This window comes from Procambarus clarkii, chromosome 11 (genome assembly GCF_040958095.1).
Source record: "Procambarus clarkii isolate CNS0578487 chromosome 11, FALCON_Pclarkii_2.0, whole genome shotgun sequence".
NCBI classification, from domain to species: Eukaryota; Metazoa; Arthropoda; class Malacostraca; order Decapoda; family Cambaridae; genus Procambarus; species Procambarus clarkii.
In genome coordinates, this window is record NC_091160.1 from 36882925 (window position 1) to 36907164 (window position 24240).

The following is a 24240-nucleotide window of genomic DNA, read 5'->3' on the forward strand; positions in this document are numbered from 1 at the left end:
CGCATAACACGCTGGCCGAACCGCACACCCTCCCTGCGGGAAGGCGCCAGCCAGGACTATTGCACGAGAAAAAGAGCCAAAAGAGGAAGCAGGACAATAAAACCGGCCAAAGAAGCAAAGAGCCCAAAAAAAGGGAACCCAAACGGGCGACAAGTAGCCCAAACGGGCGACAAGTATCCCAAACGGTCGACAAGTAGCCCAACCGGGCGACAAGTAGCCCAACAGGGCGACAAGTAGCCCAACAGGGCGACAAGTAGCCCAACAGGGCGACAAGTACTAGGAGCCGACAGACGTTCCAATAATGCGGGAAGTAGCGAAAAACCTTCCCGTACCCTCGAGAACACTAGTCCCGAAGGCACACGAAGGCGCAGGCGCACCCGAGATCAAAAGTCACGCAGAACCCCATCGAACGGGGAAACATGACAAAAACACCGTCCCAAAAAGCGGGGGAGGAAACATCCACCCACAGGACGGAACCAACCGACTCAAAGGCCAAGGAACCGAGCCCGGGGAGGGGCCGACGTCCAACAGCACGTACGGCGAGTGGGGAGGAAAGACCCCACTCCGCGTAACCACAAGCCCCACCTAGAGGGGGATAAAACCCCCCACGGGGTCTAACGGGGCCAAGGCCCCCCCAAGTCAGCCCCTCCCCAGCCCCGGGAACCTACACGACAGGCCCCGGGGCCGAGCCGTTCCCCCAAAGCCCCGGCCGTACCAGAAAACCGGGGCAGCCGTGAAAACACTAAGGAAGGGAGCCCACTGGCAGACTCATACAACACGGCTGGAGGAACAGGCCCAAATGCCCCCGTCACTACCCCGGAAGGGGAATTCCCCGAGACTGCCCGAGTCTCAACACCACCAAACACCCCGCCCTGAACCTACAGACGGTAAGGTACCGGATGCAGGCAGGAAGGGTGAACCAGGGGAAAGACAAGGGGGCGTGGATGGAACCGAAGCAACCAACACCCCCAAGTCCCAAAACGAAATACAACGGGGCAGCCCCGGGGCTCCCGGGGAGGAAACCACGAGAACGTTGCCACCACCAAGGCTCAAGTGCAACGCCCCTGCTGCCCGCACCCGCTTTGTTAGCACAACTGGGTAACCGAGCCACAACGAGCAACCAAACTCGCAGGACACCGGGTCGAAGGTGTCACCGACCCCACAGGCAGCAGACGGAGGCAAAACAGAGAGTCACCCAGAGACAAAAGGTGAGAGCAACCCTCAAACTCGCTGGAAGCGAGGGGGGGGCTCTGGGGTCACATCCATCGGACCCGCGCGCCCCCAGGGGTTTCCCAGGGTCCCGAGCGTTTACTTTAAGAGGACTCGCGCTCAGGTAATCCCAGGCAGGGTACTGCTAACCGGCACCCAAGCTACCAAACAACTTTCTAAGAGCTGAACCCCCGGGACGTGTACACTCACGGGGACCTAGCAGGGGGTACCACTAGAAATACTCAGAACACAAGGGACACAAGGGGCAAGAACGAAGGCAGACCCCCCCACCAGGTATATAAACAAAAGAAAAAGAAAACCCCGCAAGAGGACAGCGTACCCAAGCGGAACAGAGCCGGCCGCTATGATTGGTAAAGACAAGCTGCACAGTACCCCGCGCCCCACCAGTGCAAACACTGCCCCTTACTCTAAGGCGAACAAGGGAGACAGAACACCCGAGCACACAAAGAGCGGCCGAAAACCAAGCGGTAAACGGCCAAGCAGGGGCAGGACCCAAGGAACTTGTGGAAGGTGGCCCCAAGCCCCAAGGGCAGTACTTACAGGGCACCTAGGGAAGGGAACCCTAGGCGCATGCAGCCCGAGTACTGAAGAATCACACCCGGCTCACGCACCACCTAGAAAACAGACACCACACTCTAGGTACAGTGCTGAAACAACCACTGGAGCCGGAGCACATAACCATTGCCTATAGCATCAGCCGAAGAACTGATGGGTGGATAGCCGGCGTGGGAGGTCTGGGGCTCCCCCTTCCCCCTCCCGGGGAGGGGGGAGCTGCGCAGACAGCGGCGCGGTGACGTATGACGTCATACTAGTTTCCGTGTTTTCTGTTGAAGAGTTCTATTCACTAGTTCGGCTTAGGTAGCAATTTTCACCAGAATAGGGGTTTGTTTTGGAATGCTTACCTTTCTGGATGCTTGACCCGGTCGATGGCAGACATAGAATGCTTCCAACCACACGGGGGTTTCTATAGGCCATTGCTCCCCTTGCCTCTCTGAGGGGGCCAGGTTCTGGCTCGTGGTCCCCGGTAGGCCCTAGAACTCCATACACATGACTGATGCCAAAGTCTGACATTAGCATATCAGCCGGTAAAGCTCCGGGGAGCCGACGGGGCTCCCCCCAGAAAAAACAAATTTGGACATTGATGAAAGTAACAGATATTAACATTGGGCAATGTATTTATATGATATATAACAAAATAGAGCACAATAACATACTTATTCATTATTATTAGTGTTGTTATATATTATTCAGCAATGCCATAAAGGCACCAGCTGTATATCCACTTTGTGGACACTTCTTACTACTATTCTTCTTCTTTGAGCATCGGACAGGTGCTTGCATCTCTTTATTACTGCATTATCCCTCAGTTCCAGTTAATAGGAGCTGTTCTCCTAATCAACAAAACATTCTTCTTTTTAAAAAATTCATATAAAATCAATTTCTAAAAATATTTTGATGAAAGTTTCAAAATCCTGAAGTCAATAAGTTGAAGATTTGTTTAACATTTTTAAGTAATTTTTACACAATTAGAATATTTTTCGCTTCTTGACCCTACATACCCTAATATTTTCTACACGCTACTTTCACCGAGGGAAAGTTTCATGTCAACCTATCATACGAAAGGAAACTTTCCCAGAGGTGTGTGGGCTCTGGCCTTGCTTCTTTAGCCAATCCGTGCATCCCTGCTTCACTGAATCTCCTAACACTTGTTCGACAATGCAGCCAAATAAATCAAGCCTGGAAGGAGGGGTTGCAACCAGAGATTTCCCAAACAGAGGTTCGCCAAATCAAGGTTGCCTTGTATATGAAGAAAGTGAATTCTATATCTGTATCCGACTAGACTGGGGGTAGCAAGAGTGATAATCCCTGGAATCAACAGCAAACACAACAAATCATAAATTGATGTTAATGAGCATTGCTCACCTCATGTATATTTCATGTCTAATAGTTGCAGTAAACTTTTTCACCAGACACCATGCGGCCGCTGTAGCAAATAGGATGTTGTAGCCCAACACAATCCAGAAGTTGCCCAACCAACTGATCTTACCAAAATCTCCCAGCAAGTCAAAATTTGTGATTCCTGGAAGGAGAAAGAAAATTTATTAAATCACATTCAGAGGAAAATGTACAGTTTGCTGTTGAAACAAACTGATACGGTAATATAAGAACTGAAAGCACCGAACATGACAGTTGTGAAATGACATCAGTGAGTTGTATTATAAACATGGAAAGAATGAACATAAAATGAAAGAATACTTTGTTTCCTAATGTACATTTACCACCCAACCATTCTATATTAGGATACCTGGCCCTGTTGCTGCCTCATAATGTATGTAACTAAGATTTTTGATGATGTAGAATTGTAGTTTAAACAAGAAAATCATTAAAGGTAAATCAATTATTGAAAGAAACACATAAGGTCATTTTGTAGGACACTTGCCCCGTGCTTCACAAGTGATGTCGTTCAGATTCAAGTGCTGCACACAGTCGACTGGGCACCGAAACTTACCATTTGCCCACGTTAATCCAGCAGTAATTGGGGACCCGATTTAAAACTAAATAGTGAACTATATTCTAGGGAAAAGTAGTGCAGTTTACATGAGCTATAGAAAAGGTATACTCTTAGTCTAAGAACAAGAATCACATGATCTGCAACTGTTGACACCTGTGTACAAAAAATTTACAATAATTGTGCACATATAAAACATAAAGTTTAACAAAATAACCCTTTCTGAGCTGCTTACACTGTTGCTCCCTTATGAAGGCTCTTTGTTTTCCCCAGAGCAAAAAACCTGCTTGAATCTTCTCTCGACTCCGACTATACTTAGATATCCACTAATGTGGTCACCAAATGTTTGAAAATTCTGCTTATTTTCATTCAACAAACTAGTGTTTCATTTATTTGTCTAACATTCTTTACTATTCCCCTGGCATAAGGCATAACTCATACACAACGATTAACAGAGATAGATGCTTGGAGGAACGTGTGTCATGTTGGAATATGGAGTCACACTAAAAATATTTGTGGCATGTAAACAACTCTCAAAGTTTGTTGGTATTACATAGACATGGTGACTATATAGGAAAAAATACTCTGCAAGAGAACAAGACCCAAGGTGCAAGCGATGAGTCACAATAACGTGGCTAAAGTATGTTGACCAGACCACACACTAGAAGGTGAAGGGACGACGACGTTTCGGTCCGTCCTGGACCATTCACAATCGACTTGAGAATGGTCCAGGACGGACTGAAACGTCATCGTCCCTTCACCTTCTAGTGTGTCGTCTGGTTAACAGACCCAAGGTCTGAGTGTAAACAGTCTTATGATGGAAGCAATACATGACAATTAAATTCAGTGACAATTCATGAGGAAATGTATTAGACATGTAATATATCAAATGACTGAAATACTGCTATATATATATGTTTTTCCAAGAGTGTGGCAGTACTACTTTCCTGCAATGGAAATGAATAGAAAAAGTGGCATGAAAAGTAGGACGTTACGTATACATCATTAGCCCACTTTTGCCACCTCTCTATGAACAAATTTTCTAGCTGTAGCCTCTCTATCTTACAAGCATGGAAACAGGGTGAGAATGGAAAAGAAATAATAGAAGCCCCTAGAATATGTCAACAAAAAAATTATAATCTTATATTCCTGTGAATAAACGCATCAATTAATTATTTTATTCATCGCTTTTTGAAAGCCTAATGTTATCACTAGTATTCATACACCATACATAAAAGTACCTGTATTATAGAAGTTGTACATTACCACAAAACCATTCAACTTCCAATAACAAACAAATGGGTCTATATTGTAAATGGGTCTACATTGTGCACATTCCAGCAACATTTACTCACCTAGCGTCCTAGCCAGGAGAGGCAAAGCACTGGAAAGAATTAGCACAACGACGCAGTTGGCAATGACGTGAACCATGGGCGTGTCCTGTGGCCGGGGTCGGATCTTGGCTATGCCAGGCAAGGAGTAGCAACCCAGCAGGGATGCAGCAATCAGGTACAAGATGAGCACAACCTCTAACACAGCACCGACAGGCCCCAGCACTGACAATAGTACTGACCGCTGCAAAACATATAATGCACATTACCAAACATATATGCAATAAAAATATATATTTTTATAATACGATTTTGCAAGAACTTTCCACATACAGTACCACTAAGATGGTTTTGAGACACTGTATGTCAAGTGAAGCTACCTTGGGATACATGTGATTATCTTGCCCACACTACGGCCACAGCATAATGTCACTATTAAGACCAAGAGACCAACCAACAGTATCAAGCATAAATTAAAAATAATACCTTACAGCTACTCTGGATATCCTTGCTACAAGTACATTTATACTCTTTGTGGAGAAACATCAACTTGAAAGTAGATCTTATTACATGCAAAACATTCTCTACAAATAAAATCTACTCTCAAAATTTTGTTTTTTCTGTAACACTGTCATCATACTAAAAACTTCGAGCTCTTCAATCCCATGAACGTGGGAATTGGGATAATGATAATGTTGCGTATATTTAGCATGTTGGAAACCTGTGTGTGATAGATTAGTAAACCCGTCCACATTGCTGTTAGTAGTACTAATACTCCTAAACATTCATATAGTCTATAAGATGTGTTTAAATGTTACATCAACAGAAAAGCTGAAGCACAATTCTTTATCAAATAACTGTTAGGTTCAATAAGCTTGAGAAACGTTTGCCTATATCACATCTCGGTGAGTAATAAACTTAATTATCTAGAAAAAATGTAAACAAATAAAACAATAAATAGGAGCAGCATTACATAGGCCAACAGCCAATGTGCAGTTTAATCCTTTCTTGTGTTTTTAAGAAAGCATTAGAGTACCATTCATCAATAGATTCCCATTCATTTCAAAAGGTAAAATTTGTATCCAATGGTGTGGGGCTCTGTGAATGATGTATGGCATCAGTCAGGTTAGGCACCTATGGATCTATCCAGTAAATAAATGAGTGACCACATCAATTATGCACCCCATGTCCATAACAGGAGTATACCCATACCCATACATAACAATATAATGAACTGAACAAATCCACAAAGGCCGTGGCGAGGATTTGTTAAGAATACTGTTAAGAATAATGAACTGTCTGGAAGCTCATCCACACAACTAGACAAGACACTTTTCAAGAATGTCTCTGGCTAATCCAAGGTAAGAACTTAATGCCAATGTTTTAACAGAGAATTCCACGCTAATTAAATAAAGAACTCGCCTACTTAATACTGTGTACTTCATTCAAACAAGTTACGTAAGATTATTAAAAAAAAAATTATTATTTTATATACAGTATATATATATATATATATATATATATATATATATATATATATATATATATATATATATATATATATATATATATATATATATATATATATATATATATATATATATATATATATATATATATATATATATATATATTATATTTTTTTTTTTTTTTTTAATAGGGAAGGGAGTACCACCTCTGGCTGGAAGAAGGGGGACCCATAGCCTCGGAGGAAACCACACATAACGCATTGGAGGGAATGTAGGTCCCCTCCAATACAGTTTCTGTGTGCTTTTCTCCTACCACCCCCTTCCCTTTTTTTTTTTTTCCTTTATTGTGTATTTAAAGGTTACAAAACATACAAGAATGAATATATATATATATATATATATATATATATATATATATATATATATATATATATATATATATATATATATATATATATATATATATATATATATATTTATTTATTTATTTATATTTATTTACACCAAGTTTAATGGAATTGTGTAATTTCTGGGTTACATTACAAAGCAAAATAAGCTATGCCCAAAGTTATTTTACAGTGTGTGACCAGTCCTATTGAATTACATTCACAAAGCTGCTCTATGAATAAGCAACCCAACTTCCTGTTTAGACAGTACTTTCTATAACTATGTGCACCACAGTACAAACATTGATGTAAAAAGGCAATTAGATAGAATATGGTGCTACTGTATTCACTTTATAGTCCGAAAAAATAAAGCTAAAAACCAAACTTAAATATTCCTAGGCCTAGTATAGCACATATATGTACTATATTAGGCCTCAGACAGCATGTATTAGGCCTAGAAAGGTTAGGTTAGATAATGTCTTTGCAACAAACTTATCTTTTTCAATTTGTCCAAATTCAATAGTAACAATTACTGCCTCCTTATAGTCCATTATGTCATATAAGTACTATGGTCATCATCGTTACTATAAGAACGGTACTAACTAAACAGGAGGATGGGCTGGAATAAACAGCAAGATCATCCTTCGAAAGTCTCGAAAGTTATTCAATAATTATTACGTATATGCTCACAAACTAACGAAACTGCCCGAAACGCTTTGTGTAATAGTGGCTTTAGGCATTATATGTACTAGCTCTATCTATAAATTCATCAATATTTGTATCACCCCTTGTATGTATATACTTTACCTAAATAAACATTTGAATATGAATTTTGAATTAACGGGTATTTTCCAATGGACAGGACCAATGGACTAATAGATAGGTTAGTTAGAATGTAACCAAAAAGTTACAAAGCCCAGGATACCAAGCCGAAAAGCACTTGTTCTTAAAACTATTTAACAATATCGAATACTATATACCAATTAATAACTATATTTATGCAAAATATATTTCCTGTACCTTAACTCAGTGAACACTATATAATATGAATGAATTGTTATGAAAGTAAGAAAGGTAATCATCAGGAAAAAGTACTAGGCCAGTAAGCATGACTATAGATATACGAAAGTAATACATGAACATGATTGCAGCTGGGATAGGACAAATTCCAGGAACATTGCATGGACAATTGGACTACTGGAAATTGAATGCTGACCCTGCAAGAATTGAGTCCATCACTTTACCAACCAGTCCAAGTGGATGGATATGAAAGCATTGTCAATAAATAAGTATTCACCCCCACTCCTGTTAAAAAGCCATCTTTTGAACGTAATCTGCCACATGAGTGTTAGAAACATGCATGCCCCTCAGTAATTTGTGCTCAATTTGATGATGTATCATATAACTATGGTGCACCCTCACCCACACCCTACACATACACTATTGAAAATAACTTAAAATGTGACACAAAAAACACAGTAGCAATATACAAACTTGACATAAGTTTCACACATTAGTGCTAAATGTTCCCCTGCCCCAGTATTTGGCTTTGGCCTAAAACAGGGGTTCCCAACCTGGGTTACAAGATGGCATTTCAGGGGTGTGCAGCAAAGAGGAAGGCTGAATCATGATTCACCAAAAATTATTCCTTTATTAATCAAAACTATAATTTTTACTTCTGCCTCTTCAAATGTGATATTACTTTTGTAAGGGGTGCAAGCATATATCGAACATTTTGTACAGGTGTGGGCCATAAAAAAGTTACGAACCCCTGGTCTAAAACCAAGTTTAACTAAAAATTAAGCCCGGGTCTTACCTTTCCTTGCTGAGCTTCTCCCAGAATGGCTGGGGCTGATGCCAGAGGGAGGGCCTTAATGCCAACAAGTAACTGCAAAGTGTTGAGGCCCACTATGACAACTGCTGTACCAGTGAGTGCCAGCAGCAATAGCAGTGCAAGCGGATATGCTAAAGTGCGCTGAAATATTCCCGCACGACGACGCTCGTCTGCAAAGGTCATATAGTATCAATGTAGTATTTTGTACAATACAGTAGCAGCTTTTGAAATACTGTACAATACATGATCTTTCAATAGCAGCTTTGGAAATTCATGATCCTTTCAATAGCAGCTTTTGAAATACATGATCCTTTCAATAGCAAATATCCTCACAAAGTATCTTGCAACAGATTATCAAATAATATACAGTATATAGTACTGGGTTTTTGGTGTTCAAGAGTATGTTTGCAATACACATAAAGAATAAAACCATAAATACCCAGACACAGCAGTCTCGTCTAGTCTAACAATCTAACAGTCACCCCCAATATTAAAACATTCTTGTACTATTTAGAGGAATACTGATGTATTGGTGATACTGGCATATGTTTGCAGTATCTATCAGAATCGGTATTGGAAACATTACAGTCAATTCTTATATGTCTTTGTTTTCCTCTAAATATATAGATTTCCATAAAATATAATCTATGAATTGGCTCACAATCTGGTTCCAGAGTACGTAAGTCCAAATAAGTGATTCCAACCTATGTTCGTTTACTTATGTCAACTTAGTAATTTTCCATACTAGCGCTGTGAAAGGATCTTAAAAATTAAGAGGTTTTACAGTAGGCCTGCACATCATGAATCTCCTCTCGAAGATTAATGTCTCCATGATACCATGCCAATAGAATGGCCATTATGTTGTGGGTTAAATTTAGAATTAGCTGTTGCAATATGTGTAAAGAATTTGCCAAGATGTTAATCACATGAGAGTTTCTACTCATTATACACATTTCACATTACACTGTGACTCTAATAATATATAAACAACACGTACTACCCAGCCTTCAGACAGGACCTGTTCTTCATGATAAAAGGAACAAATATTCAACACTGGTAAATCTTCATTTAGGTGCACAATATTAACCTACCTAGCTTCATTCTGGTTTTCTTGACAGCATGATATTGATGAAGAAGTTCCTCAGGAGTGAGAGCATTACAGATGGAGCGTGTGATAGGCCTCGCATGAGGTCGGGAGGGACGTGCCAACTGTCGAGCCAGAGCATCTTCCTCGAGCAGTGCAGCCTGGTACTCCTCAGCCAAGTCTCGTAGAAATCCGGGTTTTACCATCAGTCGCCCCATGGCAGTAAACAAGTGGGCAAGCCCAACAGGTGTACACACTGCAATGTGTAATTCAAAGCTCAGCTGGTCCCCATGTATTATATATGCAAAATTTACAAAGGTAAAATAATTATCAGGAGAAAGCACTAAGCCATTATGACCATACAGCACTTTTAAGGGGACATGAGGACAAGGAGCTGGGATATATATGCAGAGTGAAGGAACAAGTGCTCAATCAACAACATTCATCAAATAACCCCCTTGGAGAATCAAACCTGGCCTGTTTGAGTACTGTACGTGCTTAAACACTGATAGAGTACAAGTGACGGAACAGGCCCGATACCCACAGTCAGCCATCCCTTGTGCAGTCGGGAAAACTGTACATCAGTCAATTTTTAATTGATCACCAGTCATAGAAACTCCAATTACTATGTTTATTGCTTAATTGTTTATTTGCTCTGATTTTTCCAGCTATTAAATTTGGTGGCAGACTTTTTTTAGTAATAAAACTGACTGAATACAGAATATTCAAATTGTATACAAAAAAATATCAATTGTACAGGAATAAGTATACAAACACACACCATAATACTGAACACGTAAGAAAATTCTTCATACAGCAAAAATTCATTAAAAATGTTGCTAATATTACTCCAAATTCTAACAACGGTAAATGTGAATCATTTGTCTATATGCAAAACACATACTTAACCACATTAAAGCATGGTAAACAACAGTACGAGCCCAGAAGTAGAGGAACACGCTGGTACTTACGGAGGAGCATGAGGACACCCAGACACGAGATGAGAGAGTACAGGAAGGGCAAGTAGAAGCTTCCCCACACATCTGAAAAGCAAATAATTATTTATTACATACTTTAACTATACACCAACTATACGCCTTTAGTATAGGCGTATAGGAAATCAACTATAGGAAATCAAACTACAGTATAGGAAATCAACACGAAATCAACTATACACCTTTAGAATGTGTCAAATGCCATCATTTTTTTTTGATAAATCATTACATGTCTAGAATTTATTTGAAGGAAATATGCGAAGCAATTTATTGACACAATCGGAGCCATTGTGGTGCCAATGGTGCGAGAAACAATGGTGATAATAAGCTGTACTAGAGATGGTAACAGCTGTGTCATAGCAATTTTCAAACTATTGCATTGCCCATCTCGAAGTCAGTGTATGAAAAAGGCGAATGAAGGATATATTAGATGGCAAGTACAGGCATCTGTGTTGCCCAAGATGTTTACCAACAATTTACCAACAAGTTGCTATGATCAACCCGACAAAAATATAAAAATTCATATCGCTGAAATAAACGGTCTATAATTTGCAAAAACTACCTACTACATGTTGATTTAGTGTTGTCCTCAAGACCTATCAACCAAAGAAGAATTATTATGGCCTCTCACAGTAAGTACAAATTCTAGCTATAATCACAGATGAAGACTAAAGCTAACTTTATAGAAACAAAGAGGGGGGGGGGGACTTTTTTTAATAAGCCTCCTGGTTACTGTCCCCATAGAGGCCACTACATATATTTAGGCAAATCACTTCACTGAATGCAATATGTCACATGTGGAGTCGGCACAACTGTTACACAACACGAGGCAGCAGCAGCAGACCTTAGGCAGTAAGTAGCTAGTGGTGACATCAGGCAAGAGGCAGTGACAAGCAGTAGTGGCAGCAAGAGAAGAGGCAGCAACAGCAGCAGCAGTAGTAGCAAGGAAGAGGCAGCAACAGCAGCAGTAGTAGTAGCAAGGAAGAGGCAGCAACAGTAGTAGCAAAGAAAAGGCAGCAACAGTAGCAGCAGTAGCAGTAGTAGCAACAGCAGCAGCAGCAGTAACAAGGAAGAGGCAGCAGCAGCAGCAAGGAAGAGGCAGCAACAGCAGCAGTAGTAGTAGTAGCAAGGAAGAGGCAGCAACAGCAGCAGTAGTAGTAGCAAGGAAGAGGCAGCAACAGCAGCAGCAGCAGTAGTAGCAAGGAAGAGGCAGCAACAGTAGTAGCAAAGAAAAGGCAGCAACAGTAGTAGCAGTAGTAGCAACAGCAGCAGCAGCAGTAGCAAGGAAGAGGCAGCAACAGCAGCAGTAGCAAGGAAGAGGCAGCAGCAGCAGTAGTAGCAAGGAAGAGGCAGCAACAGCAGCAGTAGCAAGGAAGAGGCAGCAACAGCAGCAGCAGTAGTAGTAGTAGCAAGGAAGAGGCAGCAACAGTAGCAGTAGTAGCAAGGAAGAGGCAGCAACAGTAGCAGCAGCAGCAGTAGTAGTAGCAAAGAAAAGGCAGCAACAGTAGCAGTAGTAGCAAGGAAGAGGCAGCAACAGTAGCAGCAGTAGCAAGGAAGAGGCAGCAACAGTAGCAGCAGCAGCAGTAGTAGTAGCAAGGAAAAGGCAGCAACAGTAGCAGTAGTAGCAAGGAAGAGGCAGCAACAGTAGCAGCAGTAGTAGCAAGGAAGAGGCAGCAACAGTAGCAGCAGTAGTAGCAAGGAAGAGGCAGCAACAGTAGCAGCAGTAGTAGCAAGGAAGAGGCAGCAACAGTAGCAGCAGTAGTAGCAAGGAAGAGGCAGCAACAGTAGCAGCAGTAGTAGCAAGGAAGAGGCAGCATGGAAGAGGCAGCAACAGCAGCAGCTTGGAAGAGGCAGCAACAGTAGTAGCAAGGAAGACACAGCAGCAGCAAGGAAGAGGCAACAGCAGCAGTAGCAAGGAAGAGGCAACAGCAGCAGTAGCAAGGAAGAGACAGCAACAGTAGCAGCAAGGAAGACACAGCAACAGCAGCAGCAAGGAAGAGGCAGTAGCAGTAGTAGCAAGGAAAAGGCAGCAACAGCAGTAGTAGCAAGGAAAAGGCAGCAACAGCAAGCAACAAGGCAGCAACAGCAAGCAACAAGACGGTGGCAGCAGCATCAAGCAGTAAGCAACGGGGCAGCAGCAGTAAGCAACGGGGCAGCAGCAGTAAGCAACGGGGAAGCAGCAGTAAGCAACAGGGCAGCAACAACAGCAGCAAGCAACAAGGCACAACAGCAGCAGCAAGCAACAAGGCACAACAGCAGCAGCAAGCAACAAGGCACAACAGCAGCAGCAAGCAACAAGGAAAAAGCAACAACAGCAGGAGCAGCAGCAAACAACAAGGGAACAGCAGGAGCAGCAGCAGCAGCATAGCGGTAGTGGTGGTAGTGATGACCGGTGTAGTTCTTGACCAATGTCAGCTGGTCGGCTCCTCCCCTGAACCGAGCAACAATTTACTGCACTTCATCCCCCCCCCCCCCCCACCTTGTTTTCCCTCATTTAATAGCATCAATCTGCATTTCCGTTGTTCACAAACACATTTCAACGGGTCCGTCTAATTACCACAAGCTTCACAAAGCTTCCTGGCAATTCGTTAGCAATGAATAAATATGATACGTTAGGTTAAGCTAACCTAACCTAACTGAAGCTTGGATCGTCGACTTGATTTGGTGTCACCAGCTTTTTTTTATTTTCGCCTAATTTCTTTATAAAAAGATACTTTTTCAGATTAAAATTATGTTTTTTTCGTGTTGTACATTCAGCACCAACATTATAATGAGTAAATATATCATATTTATTCATTACTAACGTATTGCCAGGAAGCTTTGTGTAGCTTGTGGTAATTAGACGGACCGCATTTCAACAAAGAAATACTGTACAATTAAGAAATACAACCGACATCGAAATATCTGTACACCTGATAAATGCCAATTTGGATAAATGGGTACTTTATCCAGTGAATGGATAAATGGATAAATGGGTACTTTATCCAACTCGCCTTAATCCAAGAAAGGATAAATGACCTGTGGAAATATTTATAAGGAAATCCCACGCCGAGGTGGGAAATGGGTGGGGAAATAGGTAAAGGTTAGGGGGGAAATAGGTAAAGGTTAGGGGGGAAATAGGTAAAGGTTAGGGGGGAAATAGGTAAAGATTAGGGAAATAATAGGTAAAGGTTAGGGGAAGATTAGATAGAGGTTAGGGGAAGAATAGGTAAAGGTTTAGGGAAGAATAGGTAAAGGTTAGGGGAAGAATAGGTAAAGGTTAGGGGAAAATATGTAAAGGTTTGGGGAAGATTAGGTAAAAGTTAGGGGGAAGATTAGGTAAAGGTTTGGGGAAGAATAGGTAAAGGTTAGGGGAAAATAGGTGCGGAGATGACGTAACTGTAAGGAGAACTAGGTGGTTGTAAAGAAAGTCAAGGAGTGGGAAGAGGACAAGGGGGAAGAAAACATGAAGTGGAAGGAAAAACAAGATGTGGGAACGGGGAAAAAAGGGAAGGGGGGGGGGGGGTAACGGGAACACGAAATGTGGATGTGAAAAAATAGGGGAAACAGGAACGTATGGATGTGACACACTAGGGTGGGGGAGAAATAGGGTGGAAAAGGAAATGAAAGAGGAAAAAGAGGGGAAAAGATGAAAGATAGGGAATAAACAACTTGCTGGACCCATGGTGTTATAACTTAACTATTCTGACGTAGGAGCGTTTCCGAAAACCAAAATGGGAGAAAACGAGGTGGGAGGGGGGGGGGGGGGTGAAGGGTAATGAAGACCCCCCCCCCCGTATATATCACCTATATACACCTATACATCACCTATATACACCTATATATCATCCAATAAGCAGTCTACCAGACAATACTGTGACTAAACTTTGGCTAGGCTACAAGTACCTCTGGGAATTTGCACCACCACCTGATGTAGACTTGACTAAATGTAAACTGTCAGAAAAACTATTCACATACTTTGCGACACTGTAATCGAGTGTGAAAAAAAAAACGGCAAATTGAGGGCCGTGTGTCAATGGTAATCAAGAAATGGGTAAGTACTTCATGTAAAATGAGTGCTTTGTTAAATGAACGGTGGGGTTCAGTTCATGTGTCCTCTGTCAACCTTTCCACCACCGCCCACGGGATAGGTATATGGTGCTTGCTTTAAAAAAAAAACTGACTGCTAAAATACACCAGGCGAGAGAGGATATGGGGCGACAGTGGAGGTGAAGCCAACCACCATATAACGGTGACACACAGGCAAGTCACACTACTGCCTCTCACCACACCTCTAATTCTGCGTGCACACCCCTCATACGCATTCCTAACATCTTAGATCCCAGTTTATATATTATAAATACACAAGGCAGGCCAGCCTTGTCTCTTACAACCCCCCGCGGTTGAATCTTCCTGCAGGAACTGAATTATAATTAAGTCTATCTCTTGAGCACCTCCACTTGTACTTTGCACGTACTGTACTTACTAATAGGCAAGTACTTGTACTCCAACATTATTTCTTTTACTTGGTGGAGAGAGGAAGAAGAGCCGTTGATCCCAGATATTCACAGTGCTCTTTGATTGTGCCACTGTTCAGTCCTATCGCATCTTTCGCTCAAATTAGTTATTCAATTGCGCGTATCTGGGATCTGACCATGGAGTAGCTTCCATAAATATTTTATATATATAAAATCTCATTCTTCCCAGAAGCACAGTTTAAGGACGTCGAGACAGCCCCAATAATTTAAGTATTTTTTTTGTACTGTGTATGTCTGCGATTTCTATATTCAGATACATTTCCTTCTATTTCAGACACATTTCCTGTTTGAGGTGAACAGCGAATTGTGCACCGAGCAGTACTGAAGGTGGCCGGGGGGGGGGGGGGGGTGTTGGAGATATTTGGGAAGTAATTGTGGTGGACTTCCTTCATTCCAGAGTTCGCCATTTTCCTGTCTGACACAACGTTTGCTTCGTTACTAAACGTTAGTTTGTCCGGCATCATTATTCTTATGGATGTTTTACTTGTTGTTTATTAACAATGAGATCTGCTTACGCCCTGTATCCCGCTTATATGGAACTGATCACTTGAAAATCAAGGGTATTACTCCATAGTCCTGAACGGGAAGGTGGGTGGGGTGGGAGTGAATCAGCGACCATGGGAGGGGAGACCCCCTCACTCATCCCTTTCCCAAAGTGTGAGTGGGTGTACTCACCTAGATGTGCTTGCGGGGGTTGAGCTCTGGCTCTTTGGCCCCCGCCTCTCAACTGTCAATCAATTGATGTACAGATGCCTGAGCCTACTGAACTCTATCATATCTACATTTACAACTGTGTATGGAGTCAGCCTCCACCACATCACTGCCAAATGCATTCCACCTGTTAACTACTCTGACACTGAAAGCGTTCTTTCTAACGGCTCTGTGGCTCATTTGAGTACTCAGTTTCCACCTGTGGTGTCCCCTTGTTCGCGTACCACCCGTGTTAAACAATTTGTCTTTATCTACCCGGTCGATTCCCCTAAGAATGTTGTAGGTAGTGATCATATCTCCCCGCGAAGGCATGTGTGTGGGAGAGCGTGAATCAGCGACCATGGGGAAGAGACAGACCCCCCTCACCCACCCTTCTCCCAAGTGGGTGGGTGGGAGGGCGTGGATCAGCTACCATGGGAGGGGAAAGATCCCCCTCCCCTTCACCCACCCTTTCCCAAGTTGGTGGGGAGGGCGTGGATCAGCTACCATGGGAGGGGAAAGACCCCCCTCCCTTCACCCACCCTTTTCCAAGTTGGGTGGGTGGGAGGGCGTGGATCAGCTACCATGGGAGGGGAAAAGAGACCCCCCACCCTTCCCCAAGTGTGGGTGGGTGGGAGGGCGTGGATCAGCTACCATGGGAGGGGAAAGACCCCCCCTCCCCTCACCCACCCTTCCCCAAGTGTGGGTGGGAGGGAGGGCGTGGATCAGCTACCATGGGAGGGGAAAGACCCCCCTCCCCTCACCCACCCTTCCCCAAGTGTGGGTGGGAGGGAGGGCGTGGGTCACCGACCATGGGAGGGGAGAAACCCCCCCCCACCCACCCTTCCCCAAGAGTGGGTGGGTGGGAGGGAGGGCGTGGATGAGCGACCGTGGGAGGGGGAGACACCCAGGGTGAAGGTGGAGAAGTATGTCGTCGTCACCAGTGGTGGCGTCAGTCGCTGACCCACCGTTGGTCTCTTTAAGTGTGTCGCCTCCGCCACCTCCACCTCCATCACTCACACACACACACACATCTACATCAACGAATTATTCCCAGAAATACACACACTCAAATAAACGCATACCTACATACACATCCATATTCATACGTAAATACATATTCATATTCATACGTAAACACACATCCATATTCATACGTAAATACACATCCATATTCATACGTAAATACACATCCATATTCATACGTACATACACATCCATATTTATATGTAAATACAAATAAATGCACATACATCCGTAAATACACATCCACACACATTCGTAGATAAACATCCACATACATACATACGTAAGTACACATACATATGCATATGTAAATACACATACATATGCATATGTAAATACACATACATATGCATATGTAAATACACATACATATGCATATGTAAATACACATACATATGCATATGTAAATACACATACATAAATAAACACATGCATACATAAATACACATACATATGCATACATAAATACACATACATATGCATACATAAATACACATACATATGCATACATAAATACACATCCTTTAACATACAACAAGACACATCCACATTCATATACACAGAGAAAAAGCTTTCAAGAAGTGAGAAAATCATTGCACATTAACAGTTTACATTTACAGCTGTAAAGCTCCCATCTGGCTTATCAGGTAAGGTAAAATATTCCCCCCCCCCCCAGTCTAGCCTATTATACAGTAGGCTACAGACTATACAAACTTAACCTTGCTAAATTTACGAGTCAAATGTTGTATGTCATTCATATTATGCACATATTTATACTACATTGCCTAATATTGTGCATAACAAAAATATACGAACAAATTAAAACAATCTTTGGTTAACAGACAACAAATTTTTACGCCTTAAAATTTGCCTCAGTTGGTATATTTCCGAGCTAGTAATGAGGCCTAGGCATCAAAGGCATTTTAGAGATATGTATTGATAGACTGGTCGCCATCAATCCTGACTTCGTTTTAAATGTACATTCTATCAAAACTCTTCTCATTGACTCTTTTTATCTTGCTCAGCATTGCCATGCACTTTCAAGTTAGTCTATTCATCCATGCAAGTATTTTCACCAATTTTTTGTTCAACTTACCTTAATGGGAAAGTGATTAAAATGCTCACTTACATCAATGGTTAACTATTTTCACCTACGGTAATTCGTGCCCAAATTAACCAAGTGAGGAAATTATTCAACCTATTCCTCGTGAAACTTACCCCATAGGATTATTACTTTCAACAGCAACCTTCCCAACTTACCTTACTCTTATCTTTCCAGAGGCCTTGATAGGGACAGGAAGCTGACACCTTATCAAAGTTCCCCCCTTCTCTAATTGTTCCTGAAAATTTTATCAAACTGGATTTTGAACTGCAGTAATGCGTTGGCTATGGCTTCAGCGGGTAGGCAGTTCCGTGGGTTAATAAACCTATGGGTGTAAAAAGCATCTGTATTGTCGTACACGGTGGCTTGTTGAGCTTGAAGTTGTTACCCCTTATATGCATTATACTTGACCTTGTTGAGCTTGAAGTTGTTGCCCCTTATATGCATTACACTTGACCTTGTTCAGTACATCCATGGGTTAAGTGTTGATATAGTACTTGCTCTATGTCCAATTTACCCCCTATAACCAGATGCTTTCACCTATGCCTTGTCATACTCGGCCCCAGGAGGAAATTTTGCTGAAATAATTACAGTATATACGATTCTTTAATTATATTACAAAACTTAAACAATAAAATATTCCATTAAACTCCCAATTAAATATGAAACGAGCCTAACTGTTATACCCAAACAAACATGCAATGAGCTAGTTGGTTTTACTCTATACATTCAAATTAAATTTTTTTAATGTCCTGGCAGATGCGATGCAGATTCTCCAGTATTTGTTCAATAAGGATAACCCTAATTGTAATGGCAAGTATTGTACTTGGAACCCTGTACTGTCGAATACTGGGCATGCAAGCTTCAACCCACCTCACAAGACCTGGTAAGACTGTCACACAATCACCTAATATCTCAAACCCAATGCAAGATCTGCCTTGGATGATGATTCAAGATACTGGACAACTCCCCAATACAGAGGCAAGCACCTTGATCAACGATGAGTCCAAGATTTATCAATATACTCCAAATAACATTAGGCCTATTGTCCCAAAAAAACGTAACCAAGTAAATGCTAACGCTTACAAAATAGAGCTAACAGATGACATAGGGGATGACATTCAATCAAATACTAAGCAACAACATCTGGAACAAATCCTGGAAGGTGTTGAACGCATTCATAAAGCAGCACGTGCCTACATGGAAAAAATTGGGTATGACCCACCACAAAGGAAAAATTTCCTCCAAACCAAATGGCAACAGGCAAAAGATCAACAAAATACTACAAAAATAAACAGTGCTGATCAAATATACACTCAAGAGATAAATAACACACACCACAAAAGCAAACTGCAGGAAACTAATGTAAATTTTCAACATTTCCGAAGACATGTTCTACCAGGCACCCATGACAGTGCAAATATCACTTATTATAACACACAAGAGGAAAGATCCACTCACAACTCCTTCACAGAAAATTCATGTGATATACTGCTAAACCTTGCTCCTTGTTCGTGTACACGTCACTTGACGCCTGCAACACCATGTCCAAATGAGACAATAGGGCAAAGCCAAATACATACAAAAATATACGACGAAATGAAGGAATCAACATGCAATGACTGGGCGACTATGCGAGGAACTAATCAGTCTGTGAGTATACAAGAGAAAACTCTATAGTCTTTAGTTAACTCTTGTGTGGCAGTGCAGCATATAATTTGTACTGTACAGTAAGTATAGATAATGTAATATCTATTATTAAAACTTTCAAAGTTTTTTCTTTTGCATGGGAATCATTTTAGGAACTACGCTGTCAACTTTCAGCTTTGCTTTATGGTCCATTTCAATTAATAAAACTTACTTGTATAACATTAGAAATATTTATGCAGGTTGGTAATAAGACTAAAGTTTGTCCAGATTAAATGCATCGGATCAACTAAGCACTTTATCTAGTGACATTTGGTTTCCAGTAATTGTTGGGAAGCAAATTCAATTTTTCATTTAGAAAATTTAAATATTTTCTGTTTCAATTGAAATGTACTAGATATATGAGTACAGTACATGGAACACTACCATGGTGGCCTGTAGCAGTCATCAGCGCAAGTAACTAGCAGCCAAATGATCTCAGGTTAGTTGTCCAGGCACGAGAAAACGTTTGGCCACGTTCCCCCCTACACCTGATGCCTCTGTCCACTTAGCAGTAAATAAATACCTGAGAGTTTGGTAACTGTTGTGGGTTGCATCCTGGGGAATGTCAGCTGTTGGCCTGAAGGACCTCGAGAAGTTTAATGGTATACTGTTCCTTATAATGGGAAATTAGTTGAGTAATAAGGAAGTTTTCTAGTTCTAATTTGAGGATAACTTGTTTTTAATGTCAAGTAGGCTATTATTGGGGGTATCTAGCCATCTATCTTCACAACATTTGCCTATAGAAGTATCAATGACAGTAAAGTAATTACCAGGAAAAATTTTGAATTTAGGATAGTTTTTGTAGTGATGGTATGTGTGTGTGTGTGTGTGTGTGTGTTTAAATGGCGATACAAATTAAACACTGATACAGTGTTGGCTGTGTATCAGTTTATCTATTAAAGATGAGGTGCATTTAATGCTGTATCCTCATTATAAAGGGATTACAAGGGCCAAGATTCAAAAGGCATTAAGAACCTTCATGAGTTGGCAACAGTGACAGGATATTATTGTGATTGTCTCATAGGTAAACAACTTACTATAAATTTGTGGAGACTTTCCCCACTATAAATGTACAAACATTTACGAATAAAGTTCTTGAATTTGAATCTGAACTATCAACAGTTTAAAATTATTATTTTATGTTCTGCTGACATACAACAGTTGTGTACTATCATGTGAATCTTTATATGAATGATGATTAATGGTTTTTATTTGCATTTATCTTATTTATGATTCTTTTTTTATCAAGGTGTGAATATCATCTTAATTATTATGATCCCCTCCCCCAACTTCACGCTATGGTGAGGAGAGAGAAATGTTCAAGTGATAATGAACATAATTCACAGTTCCCTTTACCAAATGGTCAGTCACTCAAATCTGTCGGCACACAGCAACACTGCTTAACATATGCTCTCACTTTCAGGTAGTAAGCTTTAGCTTATTTGGCAAATTCCCGAGCTCCTACTACAGTGGAGCTTTTACTCTGATGCAGAGGCTATCACGGGTGTACCCGGGTTGGTCAGTTCGGTTTTATCACGACCTGGACTTCTCCGACCCAGTCAAGAAGAAGTGGATGTGCTCCCTTGCATGCAAATACAAACAGCTAGATTTTTGTTATGTTGGAAATCTCCCGGGAGGTAAATTAAATATCCTCATTAATCATGATGTACTGTACTGTATTGGGACAACTCCTCAAATACTGTACAAGCAAAATAATAAAAAAGTAAATAATTATCAGAACTGAAAAATTATAATTCTGTCATTGTTTTCATAATAAAGTGCAAAGTTTTATTTTTTCACTGATGGCATAGAGAACTGTGAAGCACATTATAAGTACTAATATATATATATACATTAAAAATTTTCCATAGATTTATCATCACCACATTTTCCAGTATGGTAGGGCAGGATGGCAATATCCTGGAGTAAAATGGCAATCAATACTGGAAAGTGAGTCCAACATTAAAATTATACCCATCTTACACATCACACAGCATTACACATAAACAAGTGCTGTACCAACAATGTTCGGCCAATCATTTAATACAGTACCCCTACTGCTTCACAAGACCAGTTTTACTGAACTGTACACTGATCCTCATGAGTTTTGTTAAATACTGTACATGCAAAAATCAAACCATTTATTCTGTAAGTACACTGTCATCAATCAAATAACTTAAGACATTTTTGCATTCTACATCTCTTAATGGAATTTTATTTTCTAACTCATTCTCTTAACACTACACATGATTCTCAATAGTGTCCAATTTTCTGCTCTAATTCCTTATATTTATCATTCATGCCACACCAGCAGCTTGCATCCATACCAGATACAGGGTCAGAACTTCCACTCCATCCAGCCCTCTGGCCGCATTTCTTCCAATCATATTCTTTCTAACCAGAACTATCGATACACCAGCCACTTTTCTTCCTTGACTCACTGTACTCTCAATATAATTTGTACAGCTTACTCCTGGTCTGTAACACAGCTCAGACATTTAAACCCTTCAACAATTTCTACTGCTTCTCCATTCGTGTTAATTTCACAGTGATAATTCCCTTTCCTCTCTTATAACAATGTTTTTTGCCCAAATTCACTTTTAGTAATGCTGTGTCTTACACCAATAAAACTTCCATACAATCTACATTAATCTCATTTTATGCTAGAAAAAAGTAATCACATAGAATATATACTGTGCCAACTTTTAACACACTAAAATTACTGTACTCCTTATTTCACTAAATTTACATTTCTCTCTAATATTCTTATATACAGTGCTTGTATACTTTATACAAAACTAATCTCACTACTGTAAGAGACGTAATGATATTCAAGTAATCAGTACCAAAACTGGCAGACCTTGGTGACATACAGTGGACAATAGGAACCGTTTGGAGACTAGCTGTGATGGGAGATCCACTGGTACAGAGATTTATCATACGGGACACCGACTCCCCTATTTTACAGCGTGAAGTTGATGCCGTACAAGAATGGCTGAATTCTGATAAGGTAAGTTACGTTATACATGCCCAGTACAGTAATGGAAATGAGATACAAAGCAGAATTATGCTAATGGCATCCAGCATTTTCTATTCTTTTCAAGCTACAAAATTCATACACAAACGCTTGTCATTATACGAGCACTGTTAAGACTTATAGCCAAAGTTTCAGTACAGACCAACAAAAGAGGCAAGAAATATATATTAATATATTTGTTCAATTCCTGCTTCTAAATCAATTTTAAAATAAAGATTTCGCTCTTAATACAATTCATGATTCTGGGATTAGTCCACACTAACACATCTCTTATACTTTAGACCTCTTGCAGAGTCCACGATCAGCGTACTCATGAAACGACGGGTTTAGTTTTTCAATCTAACCATTGTACTTCATTAGCACCTACATAATCTTACCTGCATGTCTAGAAATACAACTTAAGTCCCATCAACAAGTGGCCAAACATGTAAATTAAAAAATATAAAATAACTGCAATACTGAAAGAAATTAGCAGGTGTTTAAAACCTTTTGAATTAAAATAATACTGGTATGGATATTAATTTCCATACCCTGCCATCTGTATAAATGTTCAAAATTCTATTTTCTCAATCATGTTAACATATTTTACTACCTCAATACAGTACTCCTTAATAATCAAACATGAAATTATGCAAACTATGCATTTCTCGTTTATGCGATTTGTAAATTGTTTTTCTTTCCAATTCAGTGTTTCCATATGATGCGGGACAACCCAGCACACAGCGAGGCTATCATGGGAGGCACATGGGGAGGTTGCGGCACCTGGCACCTTGAGGCAATGCCACGACTGAGGGACCTTGTGTTCAGATGGTCAAAAAACAAGTCCAGAGTGTCACAGGACCAAATCAACGTTGTGGTTAGTATCGTCTAAGATTCAAGGGTAACATTCTTCATATTTAATAGGGTGTTACTAACTGAAGCAATGCTACCAAAACATTCACACAGTACAGTATAGTATTTTACTAGTCTACAGTGAAATAAGTGTAATTACCCAAGTATAGTTTCAGGATGAGAGCTATGCTCACGGTGTCCCGCCTTCCCCGCACTCTTCGTCATATAATGCTATCAAACTACCGACAGTTTTGGTTTCCAACATTTTCTCATTTAACTTATTCCAACTGTCTAGCATCCTGTTGGCAAAAGTGAACTTTCTAATTTTGGGGGGCAGCTACGATTAGTTACCTTAAATTTATGACCCCTTGTTCTTGAGGTTCCAGGTTTCAAGAATTCTTCTTTATCAGTTTTGTAGATTCCCTTTACTATTTTGTAAATAGTGATCATATTGCCTCTTTTTTTTCTTTTATCTTCTAGCTTTGGTATATTTGGTATATACACCTGTCT

The 24240-nt window shown here is 40.8% G+C and overlaps 2 protein-coding genes across 6 annotated transcripts in view; one reads left to right on the forward strand and one right to left on the reverse strand.

The window, feature by feature from the left end:
- Window positions 1-24240, reverse strand: part of lili (LMBR1-like protein) — a 103417-nt gene that overhangs the window by 14895 nt on the left and 64282 nt on the right. For all 3 annotated transcript variants that reach the window (XM_045742539.2, XM_045742540.2, XM_069322613.1), the window contains 5 exons: window positions 10815-10886; window positions 9851-10099; window positions 8742-8929; window positions 5095-5314; window positions 3154-3310 (listed from right to left, as the gene is read on the reverse strand). In XM_045742539.2, the coding sequence (XP_045598495.1) occupies window positions 3154-3310; window positions 5095-5314; window positions 8742-8929; window positions 9851-10099; window positions 10815-10886 (886 nt within the window). The remainder of the gene's footprint in view (window positions 1-3153; window positions 3311-5094; window positions 5315-8741; window positions 8930-9850; window positions 10100-10814; window positions 10887-24240) is intronic.
- Window positions 16982-24240, forward strand: part of LOC123758316 (uncharacterized) — an 11804-nt gene continuing 4545 nt past the window's right edge. Inside the window, exons 1-6 of one of the 3 annotated variants that reach the window (XM_069322615.1) lie at window positions 16982-17718; window positions 18351-18472; window positions 18933-19826; window positions 21355-21499; window positions 22721-22872; window positions 23588-23755. In XM_069322615.1, the coding sequence (XP_069178716.1) occupies window positions 18449-18472; window positions 18933-19826; window positions 21355-21499; window positions 22721-22872; window positions 23588-23755 (1383 nt within the window). In that variant the 5' untranslated portion in view covers window positions 16982-17718; window positions 18351-18448. Of the gene's footprint in view, window positions 17719-18350; window positions 18473-18932; window positions 19827-21285; window positions 21500-22720; window positions 22873-23587; window positions 23756-24240 lie in introns of all 3 variants that reach the window. The other 2 variants (XM_069322614.1, XM_045742543.2) reach the window with 2 other exon arrangements.